This window comes from Oncorhynchus mykiss, chromosome 13 (genome assembly GCF_013265735.2).
Source record: "Oncorhynchus mykiss isolate Arlee chromosome 13, USDA_OmykA_1.1, whole genome shotgun sequence".
NCBI classification, from domain to species: domain Eukaryota; kingdom Metazoa; phylum Chordata; class Actinopteri; order Salmoniformes; family Salmonidae; genus Oncorhynchus; species Oncorhynchus mykiss.
In genome coordinates this window covers 63,955,594-63,980,199 of record NC_048577.1, presented here as the reverse complement: position 1 = coordinate 63,980,199, position 24,606 = coordinate 63,955,594, and the positions used below count along the sequence as shown (strand labels likewise).

The 24,606-nt window shown below is 39.6% G+C and overlaps 3 protein-coding genes across 3 annotated transcripts in view; 2 read left to right on the top strand and 1 right to left on the bottom strand.

Annotated features, from left to right (window-relative positions):
- The window catches only part of LOC110487029 (vesicular glutamate transporter 1), a 67,020-nt gene extending 60,100 nt beyond the window's left edge, over positions 1–6,920 (top strand). Inside the window, exons 11-13 of the mRNA XM_036941900.1 lie at positions 2,820–2,947; positions 4,191–4,260; positions 4,891–6,920. Of these exons, the coding sequence (XP_036797795.1) occupies positions 2,820–2,947; positions 4,191–4,260; positions 4,891–5,150 (458 nt within the window). The 3' untranslated portion in view covers positions 5,151–6,920. The remainder of the gene's footprint in view (positions 1–2,819; positions 2,948–4,190; positions 4,261–4,890) is intronic.
- Positions 6,921–9,727: 2,807 nt separating this feature from the next.
- On the top strand, positions 9,728–17,724 carry LOC110487030 (GTPase HRas). Its single transcript, XM_021558925.2, has 5 exons — positions 9,728–10,746; positions 12,434–12,546; positions 13,820–13,998; positions 15,676–15,835; positions 16,674–17,724. Exons 2-5 carry the CDS (start codon positions 12,436–12,438, stop codon positions 16,785–16,787), a joined length of 564 nt encoding a protein of 187 aa, XP_021414600.1. The 5' UTR covers positions 9,728–10,746; positions 12,434–12,435; the 3' UTR covers positions 16,788–17,724.
- Positions 17,725–19,278: 1,554 nt separating this feature from the next.
- On the bottom strand, positions 19,279–23,834 carry LOC110487028 (basigin-like). Its single transcript, XM_036941903.1, has 7 exons — positions 23,787–23,834; positions 23,054–23,401; positions 22,036–22,296; positions 21,274–21,555; positions 20,915–21,011; positions 20,240–20,378; positions 19,279–20,113 (listed from the first exon to the last, which is right to left on the bottom strand). Exons 1-7 carry the CDS (start codon positions 23,794–23,796, stop codon positions 20,090–20,092), a joined length of 1,161 nt encoding a protein of 386 aa, XP_036797798.1. The 5' UTR covers positions 23,797–23,834; the 3' UTR covers positions 19,279–20,089.
- Between the last annotated feature and the right edge of the window lie 772 nt (positions 23,835–24,606).

Below are 24,606 nucleotides of genomic sequence, written 5' to 3'. Positions count from 1 at the left end.
GTAACAACAGTCAGGAAGATCATACCAAACTGTCTGTTAGGTTTACTGAGTAACAACAGTCATGAAGATAATACCAAACTGTCTGTTAGGTTTACCGAGTAACAACAGTCAGGAAGATAATACCAAACTGTCTGTTAGGTTTACTGAGTAACAACAGTCAGGAAGATAATACCAAACTGTCTGTTAGGTTTACTGAGTAACAACAGTCAGGAAGATCATACCAAACTGTCTGTTAGGTTTACTGAGTAACAACAGTCAGGAAGATCATACCAAACTGTCTGTTAGGTTTACTGAGTAACAACAGTCAGGAAGACAATACCAAACTGTCTGTTAGGTTTACTGAGTAACAACAGTCAGGAAGATAATACCAAACTGTCTGTTAGGTTTAATGAGTAACAACAGTCAGGAAGATAATACCAAACTGTCTGTTAGGTTTACTGAGTAACAACAGTCAGGAAGATAATACCAAACTGTCTGTTAGGTTTAATGAGTAACAACAGTCAGGAAGATAATACCAAACTGTCTGTTAGGTTTACTGAGTAACAACAGTCAGGAAGATAATACCAAACTGTCTGTTAGGTTTAATGAGTAACAACAGTCAGGAAGATAATACCAAACTGTCTGTTAGGTTTAATGAGTAACAACAGTCAGGAAGATAATACCAAACTGTCTGTTAGGTTTACTGAGTAACAACAGTCAGGAAGATAATACCAAACTGTCTGTTAGGTTTACTGAGTAACAACAGTCAGGAAGATAATACCAAACTGTCTGTTAGGTTTAATGAGTAACAACAGTCAGGAAGATAATACCAAACTGTCTGTTAGGTTTACTGAGTAACAACAGTCAGGAAGATAATACCAAACTGTCTGTTAGGTTTAATGAGTAACAACAGTCAGGAAGATAATACCAAACTGTCTGTTAGGTTTACCGAGTAACAACAGTCAGGAAGATAATACCAAACTGTCTGTTAGGTTTACTGAGTAACAACAGTCAGGAAGATAATACCAAACTGTCTGTTAGGTTTACTGAGTAACAACAGTCAGGAAGATAATACCAAACTGTCTGTTAGGTTTAATGAGTAACAACAGTCAGGAAGATAATACCAAACTGTCTGTTAGGTTTAATGAGTAACAACAGTCAGGAAGATAATACCAAACTGTCAGTTAGGTTTACTGAGTATCAACAGTCATGAAGACAATACCAAACTGTCAGTTAGGTTTACTGAGTAACAACAGTCAGGAAGACAATACCAAACTGTCAGTTAGGTTTACTGAGTATCAACAGTCATGAAGACAATACCAAACTGTCTGTTAGGTTTACTGAGTAACAACAGTCAGGAAGATAATACCAAACTGTCTGTTAGGTTTACTGAGTAACAACAGTCATGAAGACAATACCAAACTGTCAGTTAGGTTTACTGAGTAACAACAGTCAGGAAGATAATACCAAACTGTCTGTTAGGTTTACTGAGTATCAACAGTCAGGAAGACAATACCAAACTGTCTGTTAGGTTTACTGAGTATCAACAGTCAGGAAGATAATACCAAACTGTCTGTTAGGTTTACTGAGTAACAACAGTCAGGAAGATAATACCAAACCTAAGGACTGTTCTTTCATTTTCAGACATTGAAAGTGATTTTGGTTGAAATGGTCATGCTATGGGGAAAAAATGGGCTATAATCAGATTCTTATGAGGTTTTTAGTCTTATTTTAGGGTTAGGATAAGGTTGTGGTTATGGTAGTGTTGTGGTTAGGGTTAGGATAAGGTTGTGGTTATGGTAGTGTTGTGGTTAGGGTTAGGATAAGGTTGTGGTTATGGTAATGTTGTGGTTAGGGTTAGGATAATGTTGTGGTTAGGGTTAAGATAAGGTTGTGGTTATGGTTAAGATAAGGTTGTGGTTATGATAATGTTGTGGTTAGGGTTAAGGTAAGGTTGTGGTTATGGTAATGTTGTGGTTAGGGTTAGGATAAGGTTGTGGTTATGGTAATGTTGTGGTTAGGGTTGGGATAAGGTTGTGGTTAGGGTTAGGATAAGGTTGTGGTTATGGTAATGTTGTAGTTAAGGTTAGGATAAGGTTGTGGTTATGGTAATGTTGTGGTTAAGGTAATGTTGTGGTTAGGGTTAGGATAAGGTTGTGGTTATGGTAATGTTGTGGTTAGGGTTGGGATAAGGTTGTGGTTAGGGTTAGGATAAGGTTGTGGTTATGGTAATGTTGTAGTTAAGGTTAGGATAAGGTTGTGGTTATGGTAATGTTGTGGTTAAGGTAATGTTGTGGTTAGGGTTAGGATAAGGTTGTGGTTATGGTAATGTTGTGGTTAGGGCTGGGATAAGGTTGTGGTTAGGGTTAGGATAAGGTTGTGGTTATGGTAATGTTGTGGTTATGGGAACGTTGTGGTTAAGGTAATGTTGTAGTTAGGGTTTGGGTAAGGTTGTGGTTAGGGTTAGGATAAGGTTGTGGTTAGGGTTAGGATAAGGTTGTGGTTATGGTAATGTTGTGGTTAAGGTAATGTTGTAGTTAGGGTTAGGATAAGGTTGTGGTTAGGGTTAGGATAAGGTTAGGTTTAGGATAAGGTTGTGGTTATGGTAATGGTATGGTTAAGGTAATGTTGTAGTTAGGGTTTGGGTAAGGTTGTGGTTAGATTAGATTAGGCAGCCTACTGGTGATAAGGAAAGCCTCATACTTCAGTTGTTTGTAGCATGGTCAGATGGTGAGTCTCTCCAGACAGGCTGCTACATAGCGGGAGATTTGGTTCTGGGTTCCAAACCAACATATTTCTCTGCATTTCTCCTGTCCCCCCATCCCTCCCTCTCTCTTCAGGTTTCAACGTGAATCACTTGGATATTGCCCCCCGCTATGCCAGCATTTTGATGGGCATTTCCAACGGAGTGGGCACCTTGTCGGGAATGGTGTGCCCTCTTATAGTGGGCGCCATGACCAAACACAAGGTACCAAGACACACAGCGCTCTGTTCAATCAAACTGGCATTACATTTAGCCAGTTACATGGAGGTGAATTAAGACACACAGAGCTCTGTTCAATCAAACTGGCATTACATTTAGCCAGTTACATGGAGGTGAATTAAGACACACAGAGCTCTGTTCAATCGAACTGGCATTACATTTTAACAGTTACATGGAGGGGAATTACCAAGACACACAGAGCTCTGTTCAATCAAACTGGCATTACATTTAGCCAGTTACATGGAGGTGAATTAAGACACACAGAGCTCTGTTCAATCAAACTGGCATTACATTTAGCCAGTTACATGGAGGTGAATTACCAAGACACACAGAGCTCTGTTCAATCAAACTGGCATTACATCTAGCCAGTTACATGGAGGTGAATTACCAAGACACACAGAGCTCTGTTCAATCAAACTGGCATTACATTTAGCCAGTTACATGGAGGTGAATTAAGACACACAGAGCTCTGTTCAATCAAACTGGCATTACATTTAGCCAGTTACATGGAGGTGAATTAAGACACACAGAGCTCTGTTCAATCAAACTGGCATTACATTTAGCCAGTTACATGGAGGTGAATTAAGACACACAGAGCTCTGTTCAATCAAACTGGCATTACATTTAGCCAGTTACATGGAGGTGAATTAAGACACACAGAGCTCTGTTCAATCAAACTGGCATTACATTTAGCCAGTTACATGGAGGTGAATTACCAAGACACACAGAGCTCTGTTCAATCAAACTGGCATTACATTTAGCCAGTTACATGGAGGTGAATTAAGACACACAGAGCTCTGTTCAATCAAACTGGCATTACATTTAGCCAGTTACATGGAGGTGAATTAAGACACACAGAGCTCTGTTCAATCAAACTGGCATTACATTTAGCCAGTTACATGTAGGAGCAGTTTCCCAGACACAGATTAAGCCTAGTCCTGGACTAACATGTAGGCAGGTCCCAGATCAGTCTGTGCTTTACCTACTTCATTGTCATTGTCAAGACAATTCCATGAGTTGTCGGCAAGACAGCAGAAAAAGACTGAAATGAAATTTCAATGGACATGATTTAATGAGAATGGTTTTTACTCCAGGACAAGGCATTAGGTCTAATCATAAACTGCTTGTAAACTATTCAGCTGTCCAGAATTTGTCAACGTGATGGTTCTAACATGTTTCTATTTCCATAATTCCCGATCTTAAAACCTCTTCTCTCTCTCTCTCTCAGACACGTGAAGATTGGCAGGGTGTCTTCCTCATTGCTTCAGTTGTTCACTATGGTGGAGTGATTTTCTATGGTATGTGTTTATGTGTTGGTTCCTGTGTGAAGCTCCAGTCAGTCCTTCAATGAACCTATAGTTCAGGGAGTCTTTGTGAATTGTATACAAATGGTTAATTTCATCAACAAACCACGTGTGAGGGGTTTCTAAATCACATGACTCCTATGTGAATCGCAATTAAATGATGTGTAAAATACTGGGAATCCAGTGCCAATTTAGTGTGAACCACAAATGAATCGACTGTGGCTCATGTAAATCACCAATATACGAATGAATGCAACTTGAGTTCTGCCGAAATCTTATTTGAATCCAAGATGAATGACTGATATAAATCCTTCACCAAATCAATCATGTGTGAACCCTAAAGGAAATTCAGAATGAATTAAATTTAAAAATCATGTTTGAAACTAATTGCGTGAATTCAATCACAATTGAGAATGTGATTACTCATTTGAATTCACTTTGCCACATAAAGTATTAATCACATCGTAGCAAAAGGTTTCGCTCACCTTTCTAATTGGACAAGCTCAGTTAGTCCCTTTCTGTTTCCATCAGTTTTCTTCCAATTGGTGCCTTATGAATAGACCGAGGTGTGAATCTAATGTGACCCAAACCTGATTCTGAATTATCCTCCTGGCTCTTTCCCAGGAATCTTTGCGTCAGGGGAGAAGCAGCCGTGGGCGGACCAGGAGGACACCAGCGATGAGAAGTGTGGCATCATCGACGAGGACGAACTGGCCAATGAGACGGAAGAGATGTACCGCACTGGCGGAGGGGGGCAGTACGGAGCCATGAGCCAGCCAACAGCGGGCCCCAACGGAGGAGGGGGTGCTGGAGGGGGGGCAGGGTGGGTCCAGGACTGGGAGAAGACGGAGGAATATGTTCAGCCTCCGGGATACAACCAGTAACTCTACAGAGGGGAGGGAGAGAGGGAGCTCACATAATGCCCTATTCAGACTTGAGATAAGTTGACTAAACGTGGACCTTAGTCTAAAAAGGCTGACTTAAGTCCATGTTAAGTATACTGTCCCTTTCTCAAGTCTGAAGAAAGGGGAGATAGGGAAGAGAGGGGAGATAGGGAAGAGAGGGGAGATAGGGGAGATGGGGAAGAGAGGGGAGATAGGGAAGAGAGGGGAGATAGGGAAGAGAGAGAGAGGTGAAATAAGAAAGGGCAGATGGTTTGGAAAATGACATGTAGTGAGGGAAGATAGAGGGTTAGCAAATTGTCATAGGTGTGTTTTTGTATATACGTACATTTACACATGTGGGACATTATATGAATTGTATGCATTTGAATAAGTGTGTGTGTGTGTGTGTATGTGTGTGTGTGTGTGTGTGTGTGTGTGTGTGCGCGCGCGTGCGTGCGTGTGCGTGCGTGCGTGCGTGCATGAACATTTTGCCTGTTGACCCTGAAACTCTAATTGGGTCACTGTTGCTCACTCATCAGTTGAGTTTAATTTACATGTAATTTACTTTCAAACGAATAATTCTCCATGAGCTGTCTGTCGGCTTTGTGAGTGTCTCTGGAAATCAAATGTAAGTGTCTCGTTTTTGAAAAGCTTGTTGTTTATAAGCATGGGTGGTATGGATGACTGCGACTCGGCCCAATGCTTATTTTCAGTTGCTACTGGCCTATGTTGCACACAGCAGTCCAATGTTTCGAGCATCGGCAAAGTGGGCATTATATCCATGAGAAAGGGCCATGGGTTACTCCACTGAATCCTGTCAGAGAGCAGTTAAATGGTGCTCCAGAATTCTGTCATTATTGTCACATTACCCTCTCAGTATTTTAGGCATTTTGCCAAAATCACTGAATGCACTTATATGTAGAAGTCAATATTTACTGTATGTAGGCTACTGTTCCTTTCTATATACGTTTCTATGTATTAGACAGTATTCTCCCGAAGTGTGTGTGTGTGTGTGTGTGTGTGTGTGTGTGTGTGTGTGTGTGTGTGTGTGTGTGTGTGTGTGTGTCTGTGTGTGTGTGTGTGTGTGTGTGTGTGTGTGTGTGTGTGTGTGTGTGTGTGTGTGTGTGTGTGTGTGTGTCGGGTGCAGGTGCTGGAACATTGTGCGGTGAGCATGCTGTAATGATGGTTTCATGGGTGCAGTGAGTGCACCACACAACGTGTCCATGTGACAAGAGAAGTAATGATGACTTAGGATGTTAATGTGTGAACACACGCTGCTTTATTATTTCATTTGATGAAACTTGTCGGCCTGTCAGTGAATGACTGACTGTTGGTGAATTGTGTGTTAACCTTTTGTGCAGTGATGGAAAACATGTGCGGTTGCCATTGCACCACAGCGTGCAATGTGTGTCTAGTACTGGTCTTTAGCAATATGAACTGTATCTTCAGGTGTGTGTGTTCTGTCATACTATACAGTGTATGTTTGCGAGGCTAAGGGGGACTGTATGCTTTACGTGTCCTGAACAGAACATTTGAGCAACCAATCCTGGACTTGTTACTCTAGTTGTTGTTGTTGTTGTTGTTTTTCTGTTGATTTCTTTTGTCTCTTGGATTCTTACTTTCCTGTTTCCATGTTCTCCTCCGTCTTGTTGAAACGTACCTGTGGGGATACAACATGTGAAAACACATACAGACATATACATACAAAAACACACAACAAATATGACATGTATGAAATATGTATATGTGTAAAATAAAAGGTGTATATAAAATGGTCTCATCGTTATTAGTCACATAGCATATATACATATATATAACCATCGTTATTAGTCATATAGCATATATACATATATATAACCATCGTTATTAGTCACATAGCATATATACATATATATAAAATGGTCTCATCGTTATTAGTCATATAGCATATATACATATATATAACCATCGTTATTAGTCATATAGCATATATACATATATATAACCATCGTTATTAGTCACATAGCATATATACATATATATAAAATGGTCTCATCGTTATTAGTCATATAGCATATATACATATATATATAACCATCGTTATTAGTCATATAGCATATATACATATATATAAAATGGTCTCATCGTTATTAGTCACATAGCATATATACATATATATAACCATTGTTATTAGTCATATAGCATATATACATATATATATAACCATCGTTATTAGTCATATAGCATATATACATATATATAAAATGGTCTCATCGTTATTAGTCACATAGCATATATACATATATATAACCATCGTTATTAGTCATATAGCATATATACATATATATATAACCATCGTTATTAGTCATATAGCATATATACATATATATAACCATCGTTATTAGTCATATAGCATATATACATATATATAACCATCGTTATTAGTCATATAGCATATATACATATATATAACATGGTCTCATCGTTATTAGTCACATAGCATATATACATATATATATAACCATCGTTATTAGTCATATAGCATATATACATATATATAACCATCGTTATTAGTCATATAGCATATATACATATATATAACCATCGTTATTAGTCATATAGCATATATACATATATATAACATGGTCTCATCGTTATTAGTCACATAGCATATATACATATATATATAACCATCGTTATTAGTCATATAGCATATATACATATATATAACCATCGTTATTAGTCATATAGCATATATACATATATATAACCATCGTTATTAGTCATATAGCATATATACATATATATAACATGGTCTCATCGTTATTAGTCACATAGCATATATACATATATATAACCATCGTTATTAGTCATATAGCATATATACATATATATATAACCATCGTTATTAGTCATATAGCATATATACATATATATAACCATCTTTATTAGTCATATAGCATATATACATATATATAACCATCGTTATTAGTCACATAGCATATATACATATATATAACCATCGTTATTAGTCATATAGCATATATACATATATATAACCATCGTTATTAATCACATAGCATATATACATATATATAACCATCGTTATTAGTCATATAGCATATATACATATATATAACCATCGTTATTAGTCATATAGCATATATACATATATATAACCATCGTTATTAGTCATATAGCATATATATATAACCATCGTTATTAGTCATATAGCATATATACATATATATAACCATCGTTATTAGTCATATAGCATATATACATATATATAACCATCGTTATTAGTCATATAGCATATATACATATATATAACCATCGTTATTAGTCACATAGCATATATACATATATATAACATGGTCTCATCGTTATTAGTCACATAGCATATATACATATATATAACCATCGTTATTAGTCATATAGCATATATACATATATATAACCATCGTTATTAGTCATATAGCATATATACATATATATAACCATCGTTATTAGTCATATAGCATATATACATATATATAACATGGTCTCATCGTTATTAGTCATATAGCATATATACATATATATAACCATTGTTATTAGTCATATAGCATATATACATATATATAACCATCGTTATTAGTCACATAGCATATATACATATATATAAAATGGTATCATCATTATTAGTCATATAGCATATATACATATATATAACCATCGTTATTAGTCATATAGCATATATACATATATATAACCATCGTTATTAGTCACATAGCATATATACATATATATAAAATGGTATCATCGTTATTAGTCATATAGCATATATACATATATATAACCATCGTTATTAGTCATATAGCATATATACATATATATAACCATCGTTATTAGTCATATAGCATATATACATATATATAACCATCGTTATTAGTCATATAGCATATATACATATATATAACCATCGTTATTAGTCATATAGCATATATACATATATATAACCATCGTTATTAGTCATATAGCATATATACATATATATAACCATCGTTATTAGTCATATAGCATATATACATATATATAACATGGTCTCATCGTTATTACACCCCTGTTGTCATTACTGTTTACAATCGATCCATAGTTCTGGTTTTATTCCTTTCTAAGTTTACAATAGCATATTGGTTACAGTAGTCGTATAGCACTGGTACATTTTAGTAAATACAGCGATTGGTATTGTAAGAGCACAAGGAATTTGTAACTTTTTACATAATATTCACATTCATATTCCCAATGTTCTCTCTCTCTCTCTCTCTCTCTCTCTCTCTCTCTCTCTCCTCCATGACAGATGGATGCTGGATTATCTCTGTGATTTTAGGCAAAGATTAGTGAGAAGAGCAGATGCACTCAGTAGGAGAGAGAGAGAGAGAGAGAGAGAGAGAGAGAGAGAGAGAGAGAGAGAGAGAGAGAGAGAGAGAGAGAGAGAGAGAGAGAGAGAAATGGGGCAGGATGCAGGGGATTGGCTATAGCCTAGGTTATGGCAGGGAGGTGAGGGGGAGAGACTGGTGTGTGTGTGTGTGTGTGTGTGTGTGTGTGCGCGCGCGCTTCCCTAAATCCTTAGTGAGCTGTAACACAGTTTGATCCATCACTGTCAGGGTTCCACTACTGACCTTTACAGCACCAATCCTCTCTTTAACGAATGCAGTTCGATACTTACAGCAAACCCAATAGAGATTAAGGTATTCCATTAAGTTTTATTTCCCAATATTATCCTCAACCAATTTGTCAGTTTGAATATCGTTTTTTAAGGAAACCCCATAAAATTGGGCCATCAACCTTGTGCTTGAAACGTGTCAATCGCCTGCAATGAACAAAGCGATCTTGACTGTGTGTCTGTTTTTCACAGACATCTAAATATTGTATATTTTGGTCGGGAGCGGTTAGCTCTTTTTACAGCCTTTCGGTTGGTTAGCCGCTAGTACAGTGATTCCATCTAGTGGTCAAATTATCTCCGCACACTCAACAACCCAAATAATCGAGCCAATCAGACTCGAGTGCGCTCTTCCAAACCTCCCTGCAGCAATGTCTTTGATTGGTTAATCTTCGTACAAAGGCGGGACTATCAAGGCGTTGAGAGCATGCGATTTATTTTTTCGGACACGACCAATGAGGCTTTCAGTCTGTTCCTGATTGGTCAGTTTCTGATTTGAAGGCGGGTATAACCGGAAGTAGAACGAAAGCCCCATTCTGGTTAGGTTACTCTACTGTCTGTCTATTTCACCACAATGGTATTGGCTGTTAAATCAATACCATTGATTGCGTTTGCCGTGAAAGCCTTACCCCTTTTCAACCACAATGGAGTCTAGAGAGATTTACTCCCCTACTACTAATTCTTACCTTTAAATTAAATCGGGTTATATTCAGCCTATATTTCCCGTTCATTGCCAACAGTGATTTATCATATTTGTGGCTCAATTGCGGCAAAAATTGCAGTTTCTAAAAGCATATATTTGTTCTTAGCTGGCTTCAATCAGGAAATTGTTTCAGGCTATGTAGCACTAATCTCATTTTGTCATTCAAACGCTGCATTTTTGTTTGGTGAAAAAAGACCAACCAAATTAAGGTAAGCGCTCTGATTTTTGTCAATTTCCTCATGCAATAGGCCTACATTATTATCGCAGAAATGCAGTGATTGTATTCTGCCTAGTGTGTCATATACCGCAGTCTGTTAGTTATGCTATGCTAGCTAACGTTAGCCCCCATACAAATCTGGGTCAAATTAGAGCCGGCCTCTTTGCTAGTAGATACCAGCATATGTTTGTAATGACCGCGAATAAAGATTGATATCCTGCAATGATCAGACAATACTCCGGGCCGTAGGCTATTCCAAATCACTGAAAAAAGCATATTATGTGAACTTGTTGTTGGCTGTACTGTAGACACCACAGGTTTCCTCGTGCCTTTGTCTTACTAATGCATTGTTTTCAATTGAAATAGTATAGAGAGCGTTTGCCTTTGGGGGATGCTCTTCACTCAAAAGGGGTCCCCCAAGTGTACAGAAATATTGTCTAGAATCTACCTAATTAGACAGAAAGACGAACACCTCATCACACTTGAACAGAAAGTATATAATTTGCCTAAAATGTTGGACTCATTTGGTTCAGAAATGAGTTATGAATTCGGGGACTAGCCCTGACTGGGACACAAACCTTGATCTAGAGACTGTCAAGTCAACACCTTAACCATTATGCAAAGAGGTCAGAATCTCTTGCTGAGGTTTGGTTAAGGTCTCTACATTACCACGTTCCTTCAGGAGAGTGTGACCCACGCTTCTCTATAACAAGTTCCTCAGGTGTACACCCCTCTCAGATGGCCTCACGGGTGCCATCCCACATCTGACACCAGTGTAGCCAATTTCGAGGGGGTAGCACTGACCAGGACTCAAATCTGGGTCCAGCTACTGTAAAGCCCAACACATGAATCATTACGGCAGGAGGTCCAAGTCTCTTTGAGGTCATTGGGTTAAGGTCTCTACAATGAACCATACAGTCAGGTGTAAATCTGACATGCACACACACAATTACACACACAGACATTTCTGAACTTATTTACAAGTAATAAATAGTACTTAAATCAGTTAACCCACTGTTCCTAGGCCGTCATTGAAAATAAGAATTTGTTCTTAACTGACTTGCCTAGTTAAATAAAGGTTAAAAAAAAATAATAATAATAATAATTAATAAATGTACATGGATTCAACATTAAAAGCTACAATATGTAACTTTTTGGGTGACCCAACAATGTATATAGAAATGGGAGTTATAGGTCTGTCATTCTCATTTAGTCTAAGTGGTAGATCTGTTCCATGTGTGCTATTAAAGATGCAATATGCAGGAATCGCTCTGCCATTTTCTAGTTGCTAAAATTCTAAATAGTTTCCCTAATTTCAGTTGTGACAAAACAAGCCGTCATTGTGTAGAGAATCATTGTACCACCTAAACCGCTGTGAAATATATTTTACATAAACAAAAATATTGTATTTTCTATTACAAAAAATATTGTATTTTCTATTACAAAAAATATTGTATTTTCTATTACAAAAAATATTGTATTTTCAGCTGTTTTGAAGCTGGTGTAAGAAACCAAAAGAAGCAGAAACAAAACATAAGAACGGGAAGCATAGTAATAGCTTACATAGAACAGATCTACCACGTAGACTTGCTTTCAATGAGAAGGATAGATCTATAACACACATTTCTACGTGAAGATTTAATGGAAACGTGTGTTTCTCTTTCTCCCACTCTCTCTAGGCATGACTGAGTATAAGCTTGTTGTGGTGGGTGCTGGAGGTGTTGGGAAGAGTGCCTTAACTATCCAGCTCATCCAGAATCACTTTGTGGATGAATATGACCCCACCATCGAGGTGAGTTGCAGGTGTTTGTCTCTGTGTGACTCTTATTAAAGGGCAACTCCGCCACTTTTCCCCTTATATCTCCAGCACCATACCAGTGCCTACATATATGAAAATGGCACGTTGTTATGATCTGTAGTTAAAAAGTATAAGAAGGGTTCCTCTAAAATGCTTCTGTGACATCACAGGGTGGGATTAGAAGTAAGAGAAACTGTGATTTTCAAAAACTGCAATGAGTTTCTAGCCAAAGGATGCTATTTCTTGCTCCCCACATCAACGCGAATGTCAGTGTTTGAAAATCATTTTTTGTCTTTTTACTTTTGATGTCATTGAAAAATCTTCTTTTTTTTTTAAATGTAGAAATGAGCCGTTTCCACATATAGACACTGGTTTGGTGATGGAAATAATGAATAGGAGGTTAGAAAGTTGTGGAGTTGCCATTTAATAGTAAGTTAATTTGATTGAAATCGTCTGCTTCAAAAGTAGCAACCCACTATATGGAGTCTATGTAGATTCTATTCTATAATATCTATCCACAGTCTCCTGATCATTAGGATAAGTGTTGCCGCTAGCTAAATGGTTAGAATGATTTACAGAGTGGTTCTGTAAGCTATGAGGGTGGCAAAGGGGAGGGGTTATTACTTTCCAAACATTGTTACCATAATGCTTTCCAATCCATTCAGATTCACACCAGTACCTATGGGTAGGTGGTAGGAGTCTATTAGAAATTGGCACCTGTTGTCTCCGGATAATGTTCATTTGGGCAGCGGTTCCTAAATCCAGTCCTCGAGTACCCCCAACAGTACACGTTTTTATTGTAGCCCCGGAGAAGCACACCTGATTCTATCTAGTCATCAGGCCCTCAATGAGTTGAATCAGGTCTGTTTGTCCAGGGCTACAAAAATGTGTTCTGCTGTGGGTTTCTCCAGGACAGGAGTTGGGACCCACTGCATTAGAGCAACAGGAAAAAAATACAGTTTTGCAATGGAAAACAAAAAATAAACATTTTCTCATTGGACAAGTCCAGGTAGTCCCTCCCTGTTTCTGCTTGTTTCCTTCCATTTGGTGCCGAATGAACACACCCCTATTTTAGGACTTGTACTAGGTTGAATATACCCAGGTTAGCAAAACCTAATAATTTCATGTGGAAGCTTCTGAAAATTAACAGATTCCCAGCGGTGTTGCTTAATAGCATCGCTGGTCCCATTGTTTTGAATTACTCCTAATTTATGCTAAGAGTTCTAGGATATTAGAATCCTGTTCTTAAGCTTTATGTTCAATCTAGGACTCGTACAGGAAGCAGGTGGTGATTGACGGAGAGACGTGTCTGCTGGACATCCTGGACACAGCAGGTCAGGAGGAGTACAGCGCCATGAGGGACCAGTACATGAGGACAGGGGAAGGCTTCCTTTGTGTGTTCGCCATCAACAACATCAAGTCCTTTGAGGACGTTCACCTGTACAGGTACTGACTGACTCTGTCACAGTGGCTGCTGTCTAACACCTGGAGTGTATTCATTATTTGCAGACCGTAGTGAAACGTTTGGCCTGTTTGTGAAAAGTTTTGCAACGGAAACCGTTTGCACTAGGAAGCAAACAGAAGGAAACTGGGAGGGACCTACTTGAATTTGTCCGATATAAACTCTAGTTTCCATTGCAAAATGGTCCACAACAGACCAAAGGTTTTGCTACGGTTCCCGACTACTGAATACAACGCTGTGGAGTCATTATCATGTTCCATTAGCATGCATTCTTTTCACTGTTGTCAGACTCCGTTAGGCATCACCCCCCAATTAAGGCCCAACTCTAAATGTGGAACAACAGCTAAACGGCGTTCCCACTACTTGGTTTGCTTTAACTTGTTGACGCACCACATCCCGGTAGTGGGATAATTGCCATCAGCAACTGCTGAATAGCATAGCGCCACAGTCAAATAATATTACAAAAAAATATTCATAAAATCACAAGTGAAAACCCAGCTTAGCCTTTTATTAATCCACCTGTCGTCTCAGATTTTGAAATGATGCTTTATAGCGAACGCAATCCAAGCGTTTGTGTAAGTTTATCGATAGCATAACATTAAGTACACTAAGCATTAAGTAGCTTGGTCACGAAAATCAATCAAACAAATAGTTTACCTTTGATCTTCAGATTTTTTCACACGAGACTCCCAGTTACACAACAAATGTTTCTTTTGTTCCATAAAGATTATTTTTATACCCAAAATACAGATGTTTGTTTGTCGCGTTATGTTCAGAAATCCACAGGAAAGAGCGGTCACGACAACCTTGACGTATATTCCAAATAATATCCATAATGTCCACAGTAACATGTCAAACGTTTTTTATAATCAATCCTCATGTTGTTTTTAAAATATATATTCGATAATATATCAACCGGGTGTGTAGGTTTTTCAATAACAGAGGGAGGAACAATGACGGCTTTACTCAGTTGCGCAAAACTCACTCTGAGAGCCCCCACCTATCCACTTACGCAATGTGATCCTTCACGCTCATCTTTCAAAATAAAAGCCTGAAACTATGTCTAAACACTGTTGACACCTTAGGGAAGCCATAGAAAGGGGAATCTGGTTGATATCTCTTTGAATGGATGATAGGCATGCATAGGAACAGAGAGGTTTCAAAATAAGAGGCACTTCCTGATTGGATTTTCCTCAAGCTTTCGCCTGCAATATCAGTTCTGTTATACTCACAGACAATATTTTTACAGTTTTGGAAACTTTAGAATTTTCCATCCTAATCTGATTCTAGTTTCTGGGGCTGAGAAATAGGCCGTTTCAAATGGTATGTTTTTTAGCCAAAAACTAAAATACTGCCCCCTACACGCAAAAGGTTAAAGCTGAGGGATGGGACTGGATATCTGTAGCCACTCAAATGTATAGATGGCTCTATGAATGCAAGGACTGACGGTCCATGAAGTCAACGTGATCATTTGAACCATGTGGGTTCCCGTCCGGCCGGGCGGACATGGAGGAACTGCGTTGTCACTGACAATGGAGACGAGGCTTTGGAATTGGAAGTATATTTCATGTTTTTTGTCATGTCCATTTGTTTGGCACATGACTCTACCTCTTGGTCCTATTCTTCCTTTCCACTTCTCCCTCCTTTTTTCTCCTCCTCAGAGAACAGATCAACAGGGTGAAGGACAGTGACAGTGTGCCTATGGTGCTGGTGGGGAACAAGAGTGACCTGGGGAGTCGGAGCGTGGAGAGCAGGCAGGCTCAGGAGCTGGCCCGCGGCTATGGTGTGCCCTTCGTGGAGACCTCTGCCAAAACCAGACAGGTGGGTTTTCCAGCCAGGGGAACGACACGGGGGTGCGACACGGGGGAGCAGTAGGAATGGACCAGCTACACTGGAAGCAGAACTTTTAGCAGCACGTGATCCACTTCATCACGTGTTCACAGGCGGGAATGTTGAAATAGAACCAGACGCTGAGCAGCGCCTCGCTCTCCTACTTCTTGTAGCAGGCCTGTTAGGCCTCAAACTGGACAAATCTAAACAAACTTTATTTGTCACATGCGCCGAATACAAGTGTAGACCTTACCGTGAAATGTTTACTTACAAGCCTTTAACCAACAGTGCAGTTCAAGAAAAGCTAAGAAAATATTTACCAAATAAACTAAAGTTAACATTTTTTTTTTATACAAAGTAACACTATAATATAACAATAACGAGGCTATATAAAGGGGGTACCGGTACCGGGTCAGTGTGCGGGTGTACAGGTTAGAGGTCATTTGTACATGTAGGCCAGTTGATTAATTGTTCAGCAGTTTTATGGCTTGGGGGTAGAAGCTGTTAAGGAGCGTTTTGGTCCTAAACAGGGAGGGTCAGAGGAGATGTGTTGTCCTGACAGACTCCTGTGTCTTAACTGTTGTGTGTATCATTTGAATAAACTCAACAGACTCACTAAAGGTATTGGGTAACATAACACATTTATACACAGCTGTCGTGTCAGTATTTGAGGGCACAAATGGGATAACTTTGATATTGGATACCTTCAGGTAGCACTCTTCTATTCTACTCGTTTCCTCTGTTTTTGAGTCTACTGAAGGTGACCAAGCTGCATTCCATCACGCTTCATTTGAGTGTAAAGTTTCTGCTTTTTGCGTCTTTGTTTCAGGGCGTGGAGGAGGCGTTCTACTCTCTAGTCAGAGAGATCAGGAGGTATAAGGAAACCAACCGCAGCAACAAGAAGAGCAAGAAAAGCACTCAGAGACGTTGCACCATTCTATAACACCACACTGCACATAGCCCATAACCCCCCCCCAACACACTGCAGTTCCTTTACCACATGGGAGACGTTACCTCTCGTATTGACAGGGGATCTGGAATGGTGAACGCATCAAGTTCCACTTTCTGTCATTAGTGTCGTTACCGCAGTAACGGAAACTTCACTTCCTGTTGCTTCTCATTGGCTGCTCCATTAGAATTGTGACTTCAGTTCATGCACGTTGTTTTCTGACAATTGTAACAAGAAACTAGAAGTTGTAGTGTTGAAGAGGGGATTTATAGACTGGGTTTAAAGCCGCCATCTTCGGTTGGTTTAAATATGAACGTCACTTTACTGCCCCTAGTGGTAAATATCTGAGGAGTAATTAATTGATTAATTAATGGTGCAAGTCTCATAGCTACACATTCCAAATGATCATCTTGTTTATTTTTTCACCCTAAGGGGGAAAAAATAGATTTTTGTTCTTTGCCAACGTGTTCTGCATTGCAAGAAGCCAGTGTAGGCTAGCTTTTCTTGCATTCCAAGGTAGTTTTCTCTTCAGTATTTACACAAGTGGCTATCTCTGTTATTGTTTTTTAAACGATTCAGCAGGGCTGTAATAGAGAAGGTATTTTGGTCCTCACTAGCCTCACTCTCACTTTCTGTATTTAAAAAAAAATCCAATCACAGAGTCGAAGGCCACAACTTACTATTGTGTCATTAGGCAGCGTTTACATGGGCAGCTCAATTGGGATTTATTTTTTTTCCCCCCCAATTATTGGCAAAATAGCTGATTTGATTGGTCAAAAGACCAGTTAGTAAGGAAAATATCAGAATTAGGCTGCCTGTGTGAGCACGGCCTTATACTGTTGCCATTTCTATAGGATCATGTCCAATTATTTAGGCTAGCTGTTCAGTGTCCTAGCTTGAGGTCCATTAAAGGTAAAGTTGTGCACATGAACATGTCTATTGTGACTTCTGATCGCCAGATTCCATTTTGATGTCTGTCGTGTGGTATTATTTCAGATACAAATTCTGGATGTGTTCCAATGTCCATGCTAGCATACTCCTTAGTGCATGCCCAATAGTTTCGTGCTAAGTGGCATGGTGGTTTAGTGGTCAAGAATTTGAGCTGAATTATCTCAAAACTCAATCGGCCTTTGCAAATGAGTAATGTGTAATTTGCTAATATCTCTAGCTTTACAGTCTTAATAGCTGAAGCCAGGGACTTTTCCCCAAGAGGTTGAAATAATAGAACGTGTCAGAGAAAACGTGATTCTCTTCTGTGGAGATCGAAACAGCGTTCATTCTATACCATGTATTTCAATCTGCAACATTTTAATTACTTCAGTCCACAGGTATCTGAAGTGTTAGACAAGAGAATCGGAGGACAAAAACAGGTATTTACACACTGAAAGGTGTCAGACCAACACTTTGAGTGAAAACATGCTGTTTTATTGGTTGGAATTATGCTAAATGTGGTCATTGGACACTTTCTAGTCTCATCCCAAATGACTGATGTAATATGTGGGCTGAGGTGAACCCACAATGACCCTGGTGTTGCCAGCAGGATGAGCAGAGGAAGAATCCCCCTAAAGATTCAGTAGTTACTGAGTGTAACCTATGGTAGTGTTACATTGCCCAGTTCTAATAGTGTTACTCAACTCTCTGGGAGTGTAGTCTCATGCCCTCGCCCCCCTGTTGCACATATTTGTATAGTCCAGCACTAACACACTTGACGCAACTACTCAAGAGCTTGTTGATCGTTGCAGCAGTTGTGTTACTGTAGTGCTGGACTAATGTTAACAATTGTGCAACCCTTAGGGTCCTCAAACTCAACTCTGGACCTCGAAGCCGGTTCTACTGCAAGTTTTCATTGTTGCCCTCTAATCAGGGACTGATTTTAGACCTGGGACACCAGGTGGGTGCAACTAATTCAGGTAGAACAGGAAACCAACAGGCTCTGGACCTCGTAGGGTAAGAGTTGAGTACCCCCTGCCCTAGGGGGACCTGTGACGGAGTTGAGCAACACTGCTAGAAGACATTCCACTTTGAGAGACTAGACAGCATACCGCCAGTTACTGAGTTGTACCGCCAGTTACTGAGTTGTACCGCCAGTTACTGGGTTGTACCGCCAGTTACTGAGTTGTACCGCCAGTTACTGAGTTGTACCGCCAGTTACTGAGTTGTACCGCCAGTTACTGAGTTGTACCGCCAGTTACTGAGTTGTACCGCCAGTTACTGAGTTGTACCGCCAGTTACTGAGTTGTACCGCCAGTTACTGAGTTGTACCGCCAGTTACTGAGTTGTACCGCCAGTTACTGAGTTGTACCGCCAGTTACTGAGTTGTACCGCCAGTTACTGGGTTGTACCACTTCTTCATACTCCTGGTCTAGTCACTTTAAGGTTGTTTCATAAATAAAGTGGCTTTTGGCTATTTGGACTTGTGTCTTTGTTTTTGGTAGAAACAAGTTGAATAGAAAGACACTTATGGGCCCTCCTTTCTGTCAATCAGCTAGTATCAGCTACATTTATGCCTTTACTATATATTTCAAATCTCAATGAGCCCTTCCTGGTTAAATAAAATATATCAGTAAGCAGGATCAAATGGAGGGAGACCGCCCTCTAGTGGCACAATGGCTCTGCTTCTCTAGACGGAGTATCTGAGCGGAGCAAGGAGCGAGATTCCCGAAACCTGGAGCGGCCTTCTCGCCCGCTTCAATAACACTCCAAGTTGCGCTCAGTAGATGCTGGGCCCAGCATGCATTTGTAGTCTACTTGTGTGCTGCTATATCCCTTTGCTTTAGCTACTGTCATGGAGTTCACTAAATATTTCCATAAAGAAACTGATCAAACGCGCATGTGCTAAAGCAAGGTGACTTACAAAAATGAGGACCAAGAGAGAGTGCTGTGACTTATAATTAAATACAAATTAAACAAATGACTTAGTGCCTTTGAAAGGTATGATGGTGTACTTACTACGTGCACATGAAAAAAGAAAGGAACGAGTTGGGTAGATAACTGTCATTGTAGCAAAATATTTAAACTAAAATTCAGATCCCTTAAACGTTTAGTTCGTTTTTGTTCTATTTATACAATAGCCCTGGCACATTCCCACGTTCAATTAGCTTTCCGTTTTGAATGGGTTATTTTGCCTAAAAACCTTTAGGCGTACCTATAGAAAAACAAATATACAACTCTAAATTTGATCATTTTAAAAATTATACCCTTTTTAATAATTTTCAACCGGTTATATGGTGTTCACTTCTAACCCTATTTATGTTGAGGTCGCAGGCATAGGGTCTTCTTCAGCCAGACGGTCTTCTTCAGCCAACAGTGTTTCTGACATTCTGAAAGGAGAGAGCGAACCAGATGTCACTTTAAACTTGGGGAACGTGTGCACACTTCGGGAGAAAGGAAATATTATTGTGACTAACCCGTAAATCATCAAAGTTCTTTTCAAGGGAGAAACTTACAGCCAGAGTGTCATACTCAGGAGACATTGTCCTTTTATTCAGAGTCATGTACGTGTCATCAGACTGCGCCTTGTGTGTCGGTTTACCACAAGGTACCATCTGTGCCTCCCCGATAAAGTTCATTCCTCTTGGGGCTTTCCTGGAGAGAGTGACAGATGACATGTAGGAGTCCCAGGTCAACAGGCAATAACGCTGTAATGTAGTAGTCTCAGGACAACAGGCCATAATGCTGTAGTCTCAGGACAACAGACCATAATGCTGTAGTCTCAGGACAACAGGCCATAACACTGTAGAGTAAAGGTCATGTAGTAGTCTCAGGACAACAGACCATAACACTGTAGAGTAAAGGTCATGTAGTAGTCTCAGGACAACAGACCATAACACTGTAGAGTAAAGACACACTTATTTTTTTGTATGCCATAATTTCTTAACTGGATTCTAAATACTTTGCCTCTTAGAAGCACAATAAGCTGTTCAATGAAAGGCTATGTCTTTAAAACATAGGTATCCTAATGGCAGGGTTGGGATCAATTCCATTCAAGTCATTTCAGGAAGTAAACTGAAATGTCAATACTTTTCAATTAGGAACGTTTGAAATTGGATTTTGGTTTACTTTCTGAATTGACTGGAATTTAAGTGGAATTGACCCCAACCCTGGTATCTTAATGGACTCACCTCTTCTTCAATGTGCCATAGAGGATGACTAGCAGAGCTCCAGCTGCCAACACAGCCACCACCCCCACAACGGGAGCCCAGGGAAACACTGGTTTACCTGGGAGAGGATGAATTACCAGATAAAGACACATCATGACTCACATCAGAACATTTATCCTACAACCCTGGTGAAGGTGACCACCTACAGAAGTTGACTAGTTGAGACCGGCCCACTAGGCCAAATATAAACCAGCATATCTGACAATTAATCATTATCATGTAGAATGGCCCAATAGGAAAAATATTAACCAGCCCATCTGACGTTTGCCCGACCTACAGTATGGCCGGTCTATTCTGCCTTAAGTAAATGGATGTCTTACCTGCTACACTGAGATGCACAGGTGCAGAGTCAAGTGGTCCGTATTGATTCTCAGCCTTACAGAAGTACTGCCCGCTGTCCTCATTGCTCATTTTAAGGATGACGTAACTCTGCCCTGATCCTTTTTCTGAGAACCCCGTCCGTTCTTCATTCTTCTTGTACCAGGTGTATTTGTCCACTGGTGGGTTGGCATCACTGCTGCAGGTCAGAGTCACTGATCTGCCCTCCACTATTTCACCAGAGGGACTGACTGTGACTGACACTGAGGTGTTCTTTGGGAAGTCTGGAGGAGAAAATGAAGACAGTTTGTGACATCTAGATTAACACCCACAGCTCATGTTGTGGTGACATTGAGCTGTTTATGGCATGTTATTTAGCACATGCTGACTGGGGTCCTTCCACTCCAGAGGGGGTTACTACGAAGCAGGGTCAATGAGTTAGCCAGTTGCCTAAATATTCTAAAATAATGTTTTATTCATAGAAAACAAGCTTAAAATGACATGGTCTAATTGACTGAACAACCAAAAACACACATTGAAGTTCAGCTTTCTTAATGAATCAGGAAATCAATGGTTATTTCTGGTTGTTTATCAAAGTTAGCTGTAGTATACCCCTTCGTTGTTTTTCAAGCTAATGCTAAGATATAGGTCAGTAAACAAAGCCATATTTGGGTTGCTGACTCTCAGAACCAATAGATGATTTGCTAGTGACATAAACAGATGAAATTCATACATTTCTAATATCCTCTCTATACACTACTTACATCCCACTACAAGGATCACTGCCGGACCAGGGGAATCCTCTCTGCCGCTCACCGCACAGGAGTAGCTGCCTGCATCTTCCCTGCCTACCGGGTCTAGTTCCAGGTAGTTGGCCATAACCTTGACCTTGTTGGTGTAGTTCAAAGGCTGTTTGTTCCTGTACCAGGTGTAGGTGGGATTTTCACTCAAGAAGCAGGAGCCACAGGTAAGGTCTGCCCACTCGCCGTCCAAAGCTAGGTCAGGGGTCAAATCAACATGGAGCCCTGGGTAGAGTGGGGGTCATTTTAATTCGAGTTTTGATTTGATTTCAAACAAAATAGCTTTATTAGATCAAGTCAAACCCAGGAAAAGAACAGACAGTAACATAAAGAATAATACATTCTTCTCCCAAAGCTTCTACAAGATTCTCCTATGTTATTGTTTCTTAAAATGACAGATGAAGCCAATGTTTTTTTCAATGTGAATCCGCTGACGGATGATGGACAGAGGAGATGATTGTCCGTCTAAAAGATGCATCTGCTTTTCAAAAAGAATAGAGGACCAAGTCACTCTTTATATAATTAATTAACATGCCTTTATTAGTATGGCATGTTCAATGGAAACAGAGTTGACAAACTCTTCCGCGTTTCGGCTGCATGGCCTTCGTCAGGGGGGGGACAAAGAAGTGATAATACAATGTCCTCTTTTGAACAGCTTTTTCCCCCAAAAAGTGTACATGACGAAGTCCATGCAGCTGAAACGCGTTGGACTTTTTAAACTGTGTTTTATATGAAGAGGGCCTTGGTCCTTCTTTCTTTTTGATGACCAATTTACCCCTTTTACCATAGAGCACCTTCAGTCTACCAACATCTACTACTGTGTACCTTAGCAGCGCTTCCCTTCTTTTTCTACGTACAGGCTTTTGTCTGCCTTTGTGAAGACTTTGTGCATATGCAACTCGTCCAAAAATGGCTGAGTTGAACATTGGCGGACAACGATTTTATCCATATTCATGTGGATGAATTCATGCCGTGGCCTTACCTGTGACATTTAACCTGACTCCTGGATTCCCCATCCATCCCCCAGGATTGACGTCAGTCCCAAACAGGAAGCTGTAGGTTCCTGAATCGCTCTCTCTCAGGTCTGTGATTCTCAGTGTACATAGTTGGTTACTGTCCCCTAGATACTCCACACGGCCTTTGTACTCAGGGTTCAAATTCAGATCCAGAGACTCAGCACCAGGCACTTGACCTTTGAACCAGAAAGCTGTTGTGACTTTGTGACCCTTGGGAAATGTGTAAGAGCAGGGCATGGTCACAGAAGAGCCCTCTAAGGAGCAGACTCTCCTTGGGGTGTAAGTCACACTCCCGTTGTCCTGACCCAGACACCCTGAAACATAGGTCACACATCAGGACGCTGAATCGTAATTCCATCATTAATTAATTGATACTGAAGATGGTCACACTCTATATACTATGAGAAGTCAACCTCTTGTGGTGAATGTGTTTTTTACTGACAAACTAAAGGAGAAGTTCCAAGAAGTAAGAAGTACATTTGTGTTGTTGAAATCTATTCTAGGAGAGTTCCAAGTGTTAGAGAAAAAAACACCAAAAGAGAAGTACTGTGAGGTTTAGTTGTCAACTGGAGCACCCTATTTTCCCTGTATGACTGTATACTGCTATATGCTCAACAACGTCATAAATCCAGATCATTCCTTTTCAGGAGGTAAACAAACAAATACAACTAAAATAATATTTAATCTCATCCAGTTTACCTGTAGTCATGAGCAGGATGATTACCAGGTTGGAATACCACTTTACCAGGTTACCAGGTTGGAGAGATCCAGCACCCTGCAGAGAAACAAGATGACGAAGAAGAGGATACAAAAGCATCATCATTATCATCATCATTACAGAACATACTTCATGTACAGTATACTAACCAGTCAACATCATGACAGAACATACTTCATGTACAGTATACTAACCAGTCAACATCATGACAGAACATACTTCATGTACAGTATACTAACCAGTCATCATCATGACAGAACATACTTCATGTACAGTATACTAACCAGTCAACATCATGACAGAACATACTTCATGTACAGTATACTAACCAGTCAACATCATGACAGAACATACTTCATGTGCAGTATACTAACCAGTCAACATCATGACAGAACATACTTCATGTGCAGTATACTAACCAGTCAACATCATCATCATGACAGAACATACTTCATGTGCAGTATACTAACCAGTCAACATCATGACAGAACATACTTCATGTACAGTATACTAACCAGTCAACATCATGACAGAACATACTTCATGTGCAGTATACTCAATGCAAAATAATATGAGAAGAAATACTATGATATGAAAAGTATGAGAGGACACACAAGGCCTGATAAGAGGGACACCTGTTCAGAAGTACAACATACATAATACTAAATGGCTAATTAAACCTGGTTTTAACAAATCATTCTATTCTAATACTACAGCTATATTTTTCTCGATAGTGGAGTCTTCACATCCAGACCACCACAAGGGACTATCAAATACCCTTCATGGTGATTCAGATCCTCC

Coding starts and splice junctions, on each gene's coding strand:
- LOC110487028 (XM_036941903.1), bottom strand. Junction 22,297..23,053: donor AGTCAGGTTAAATGTCACAG/GTAAGGCCACGG, acceptor CACTCTACCCAG/GGCTCCATGTTGATTTGACC. Junction 21,556..22,035: donor AGTGATCCTTGTAGTGGGAT/GTAAGTAGTGTA, acceptor TTTCTCCTCCAG/ACTTCCCAAAGAACACCTCA.
- LOC110487030 (XM_021558925.2), top strand. CDS start 12,436: ATGACTGAGTATAAGCTTGTTGTGGTGGGTGCTGGAGGTGTTGGGAAG. Junction 12,547..13,819: donor AATATGACCCCACCATCGAG/GTGAGTTGCAGG, acceptor TGTTCAATCTAG/GACTCGTACAGGAAGCAGGT. Junction 15,836..16,673: donor CCTCTGCCAAAACCAGACAG/GTGGGTTTTCCA, acceptor TCTTTGTTTCAG/GGCGTGGAGGAGGCGTTCTA.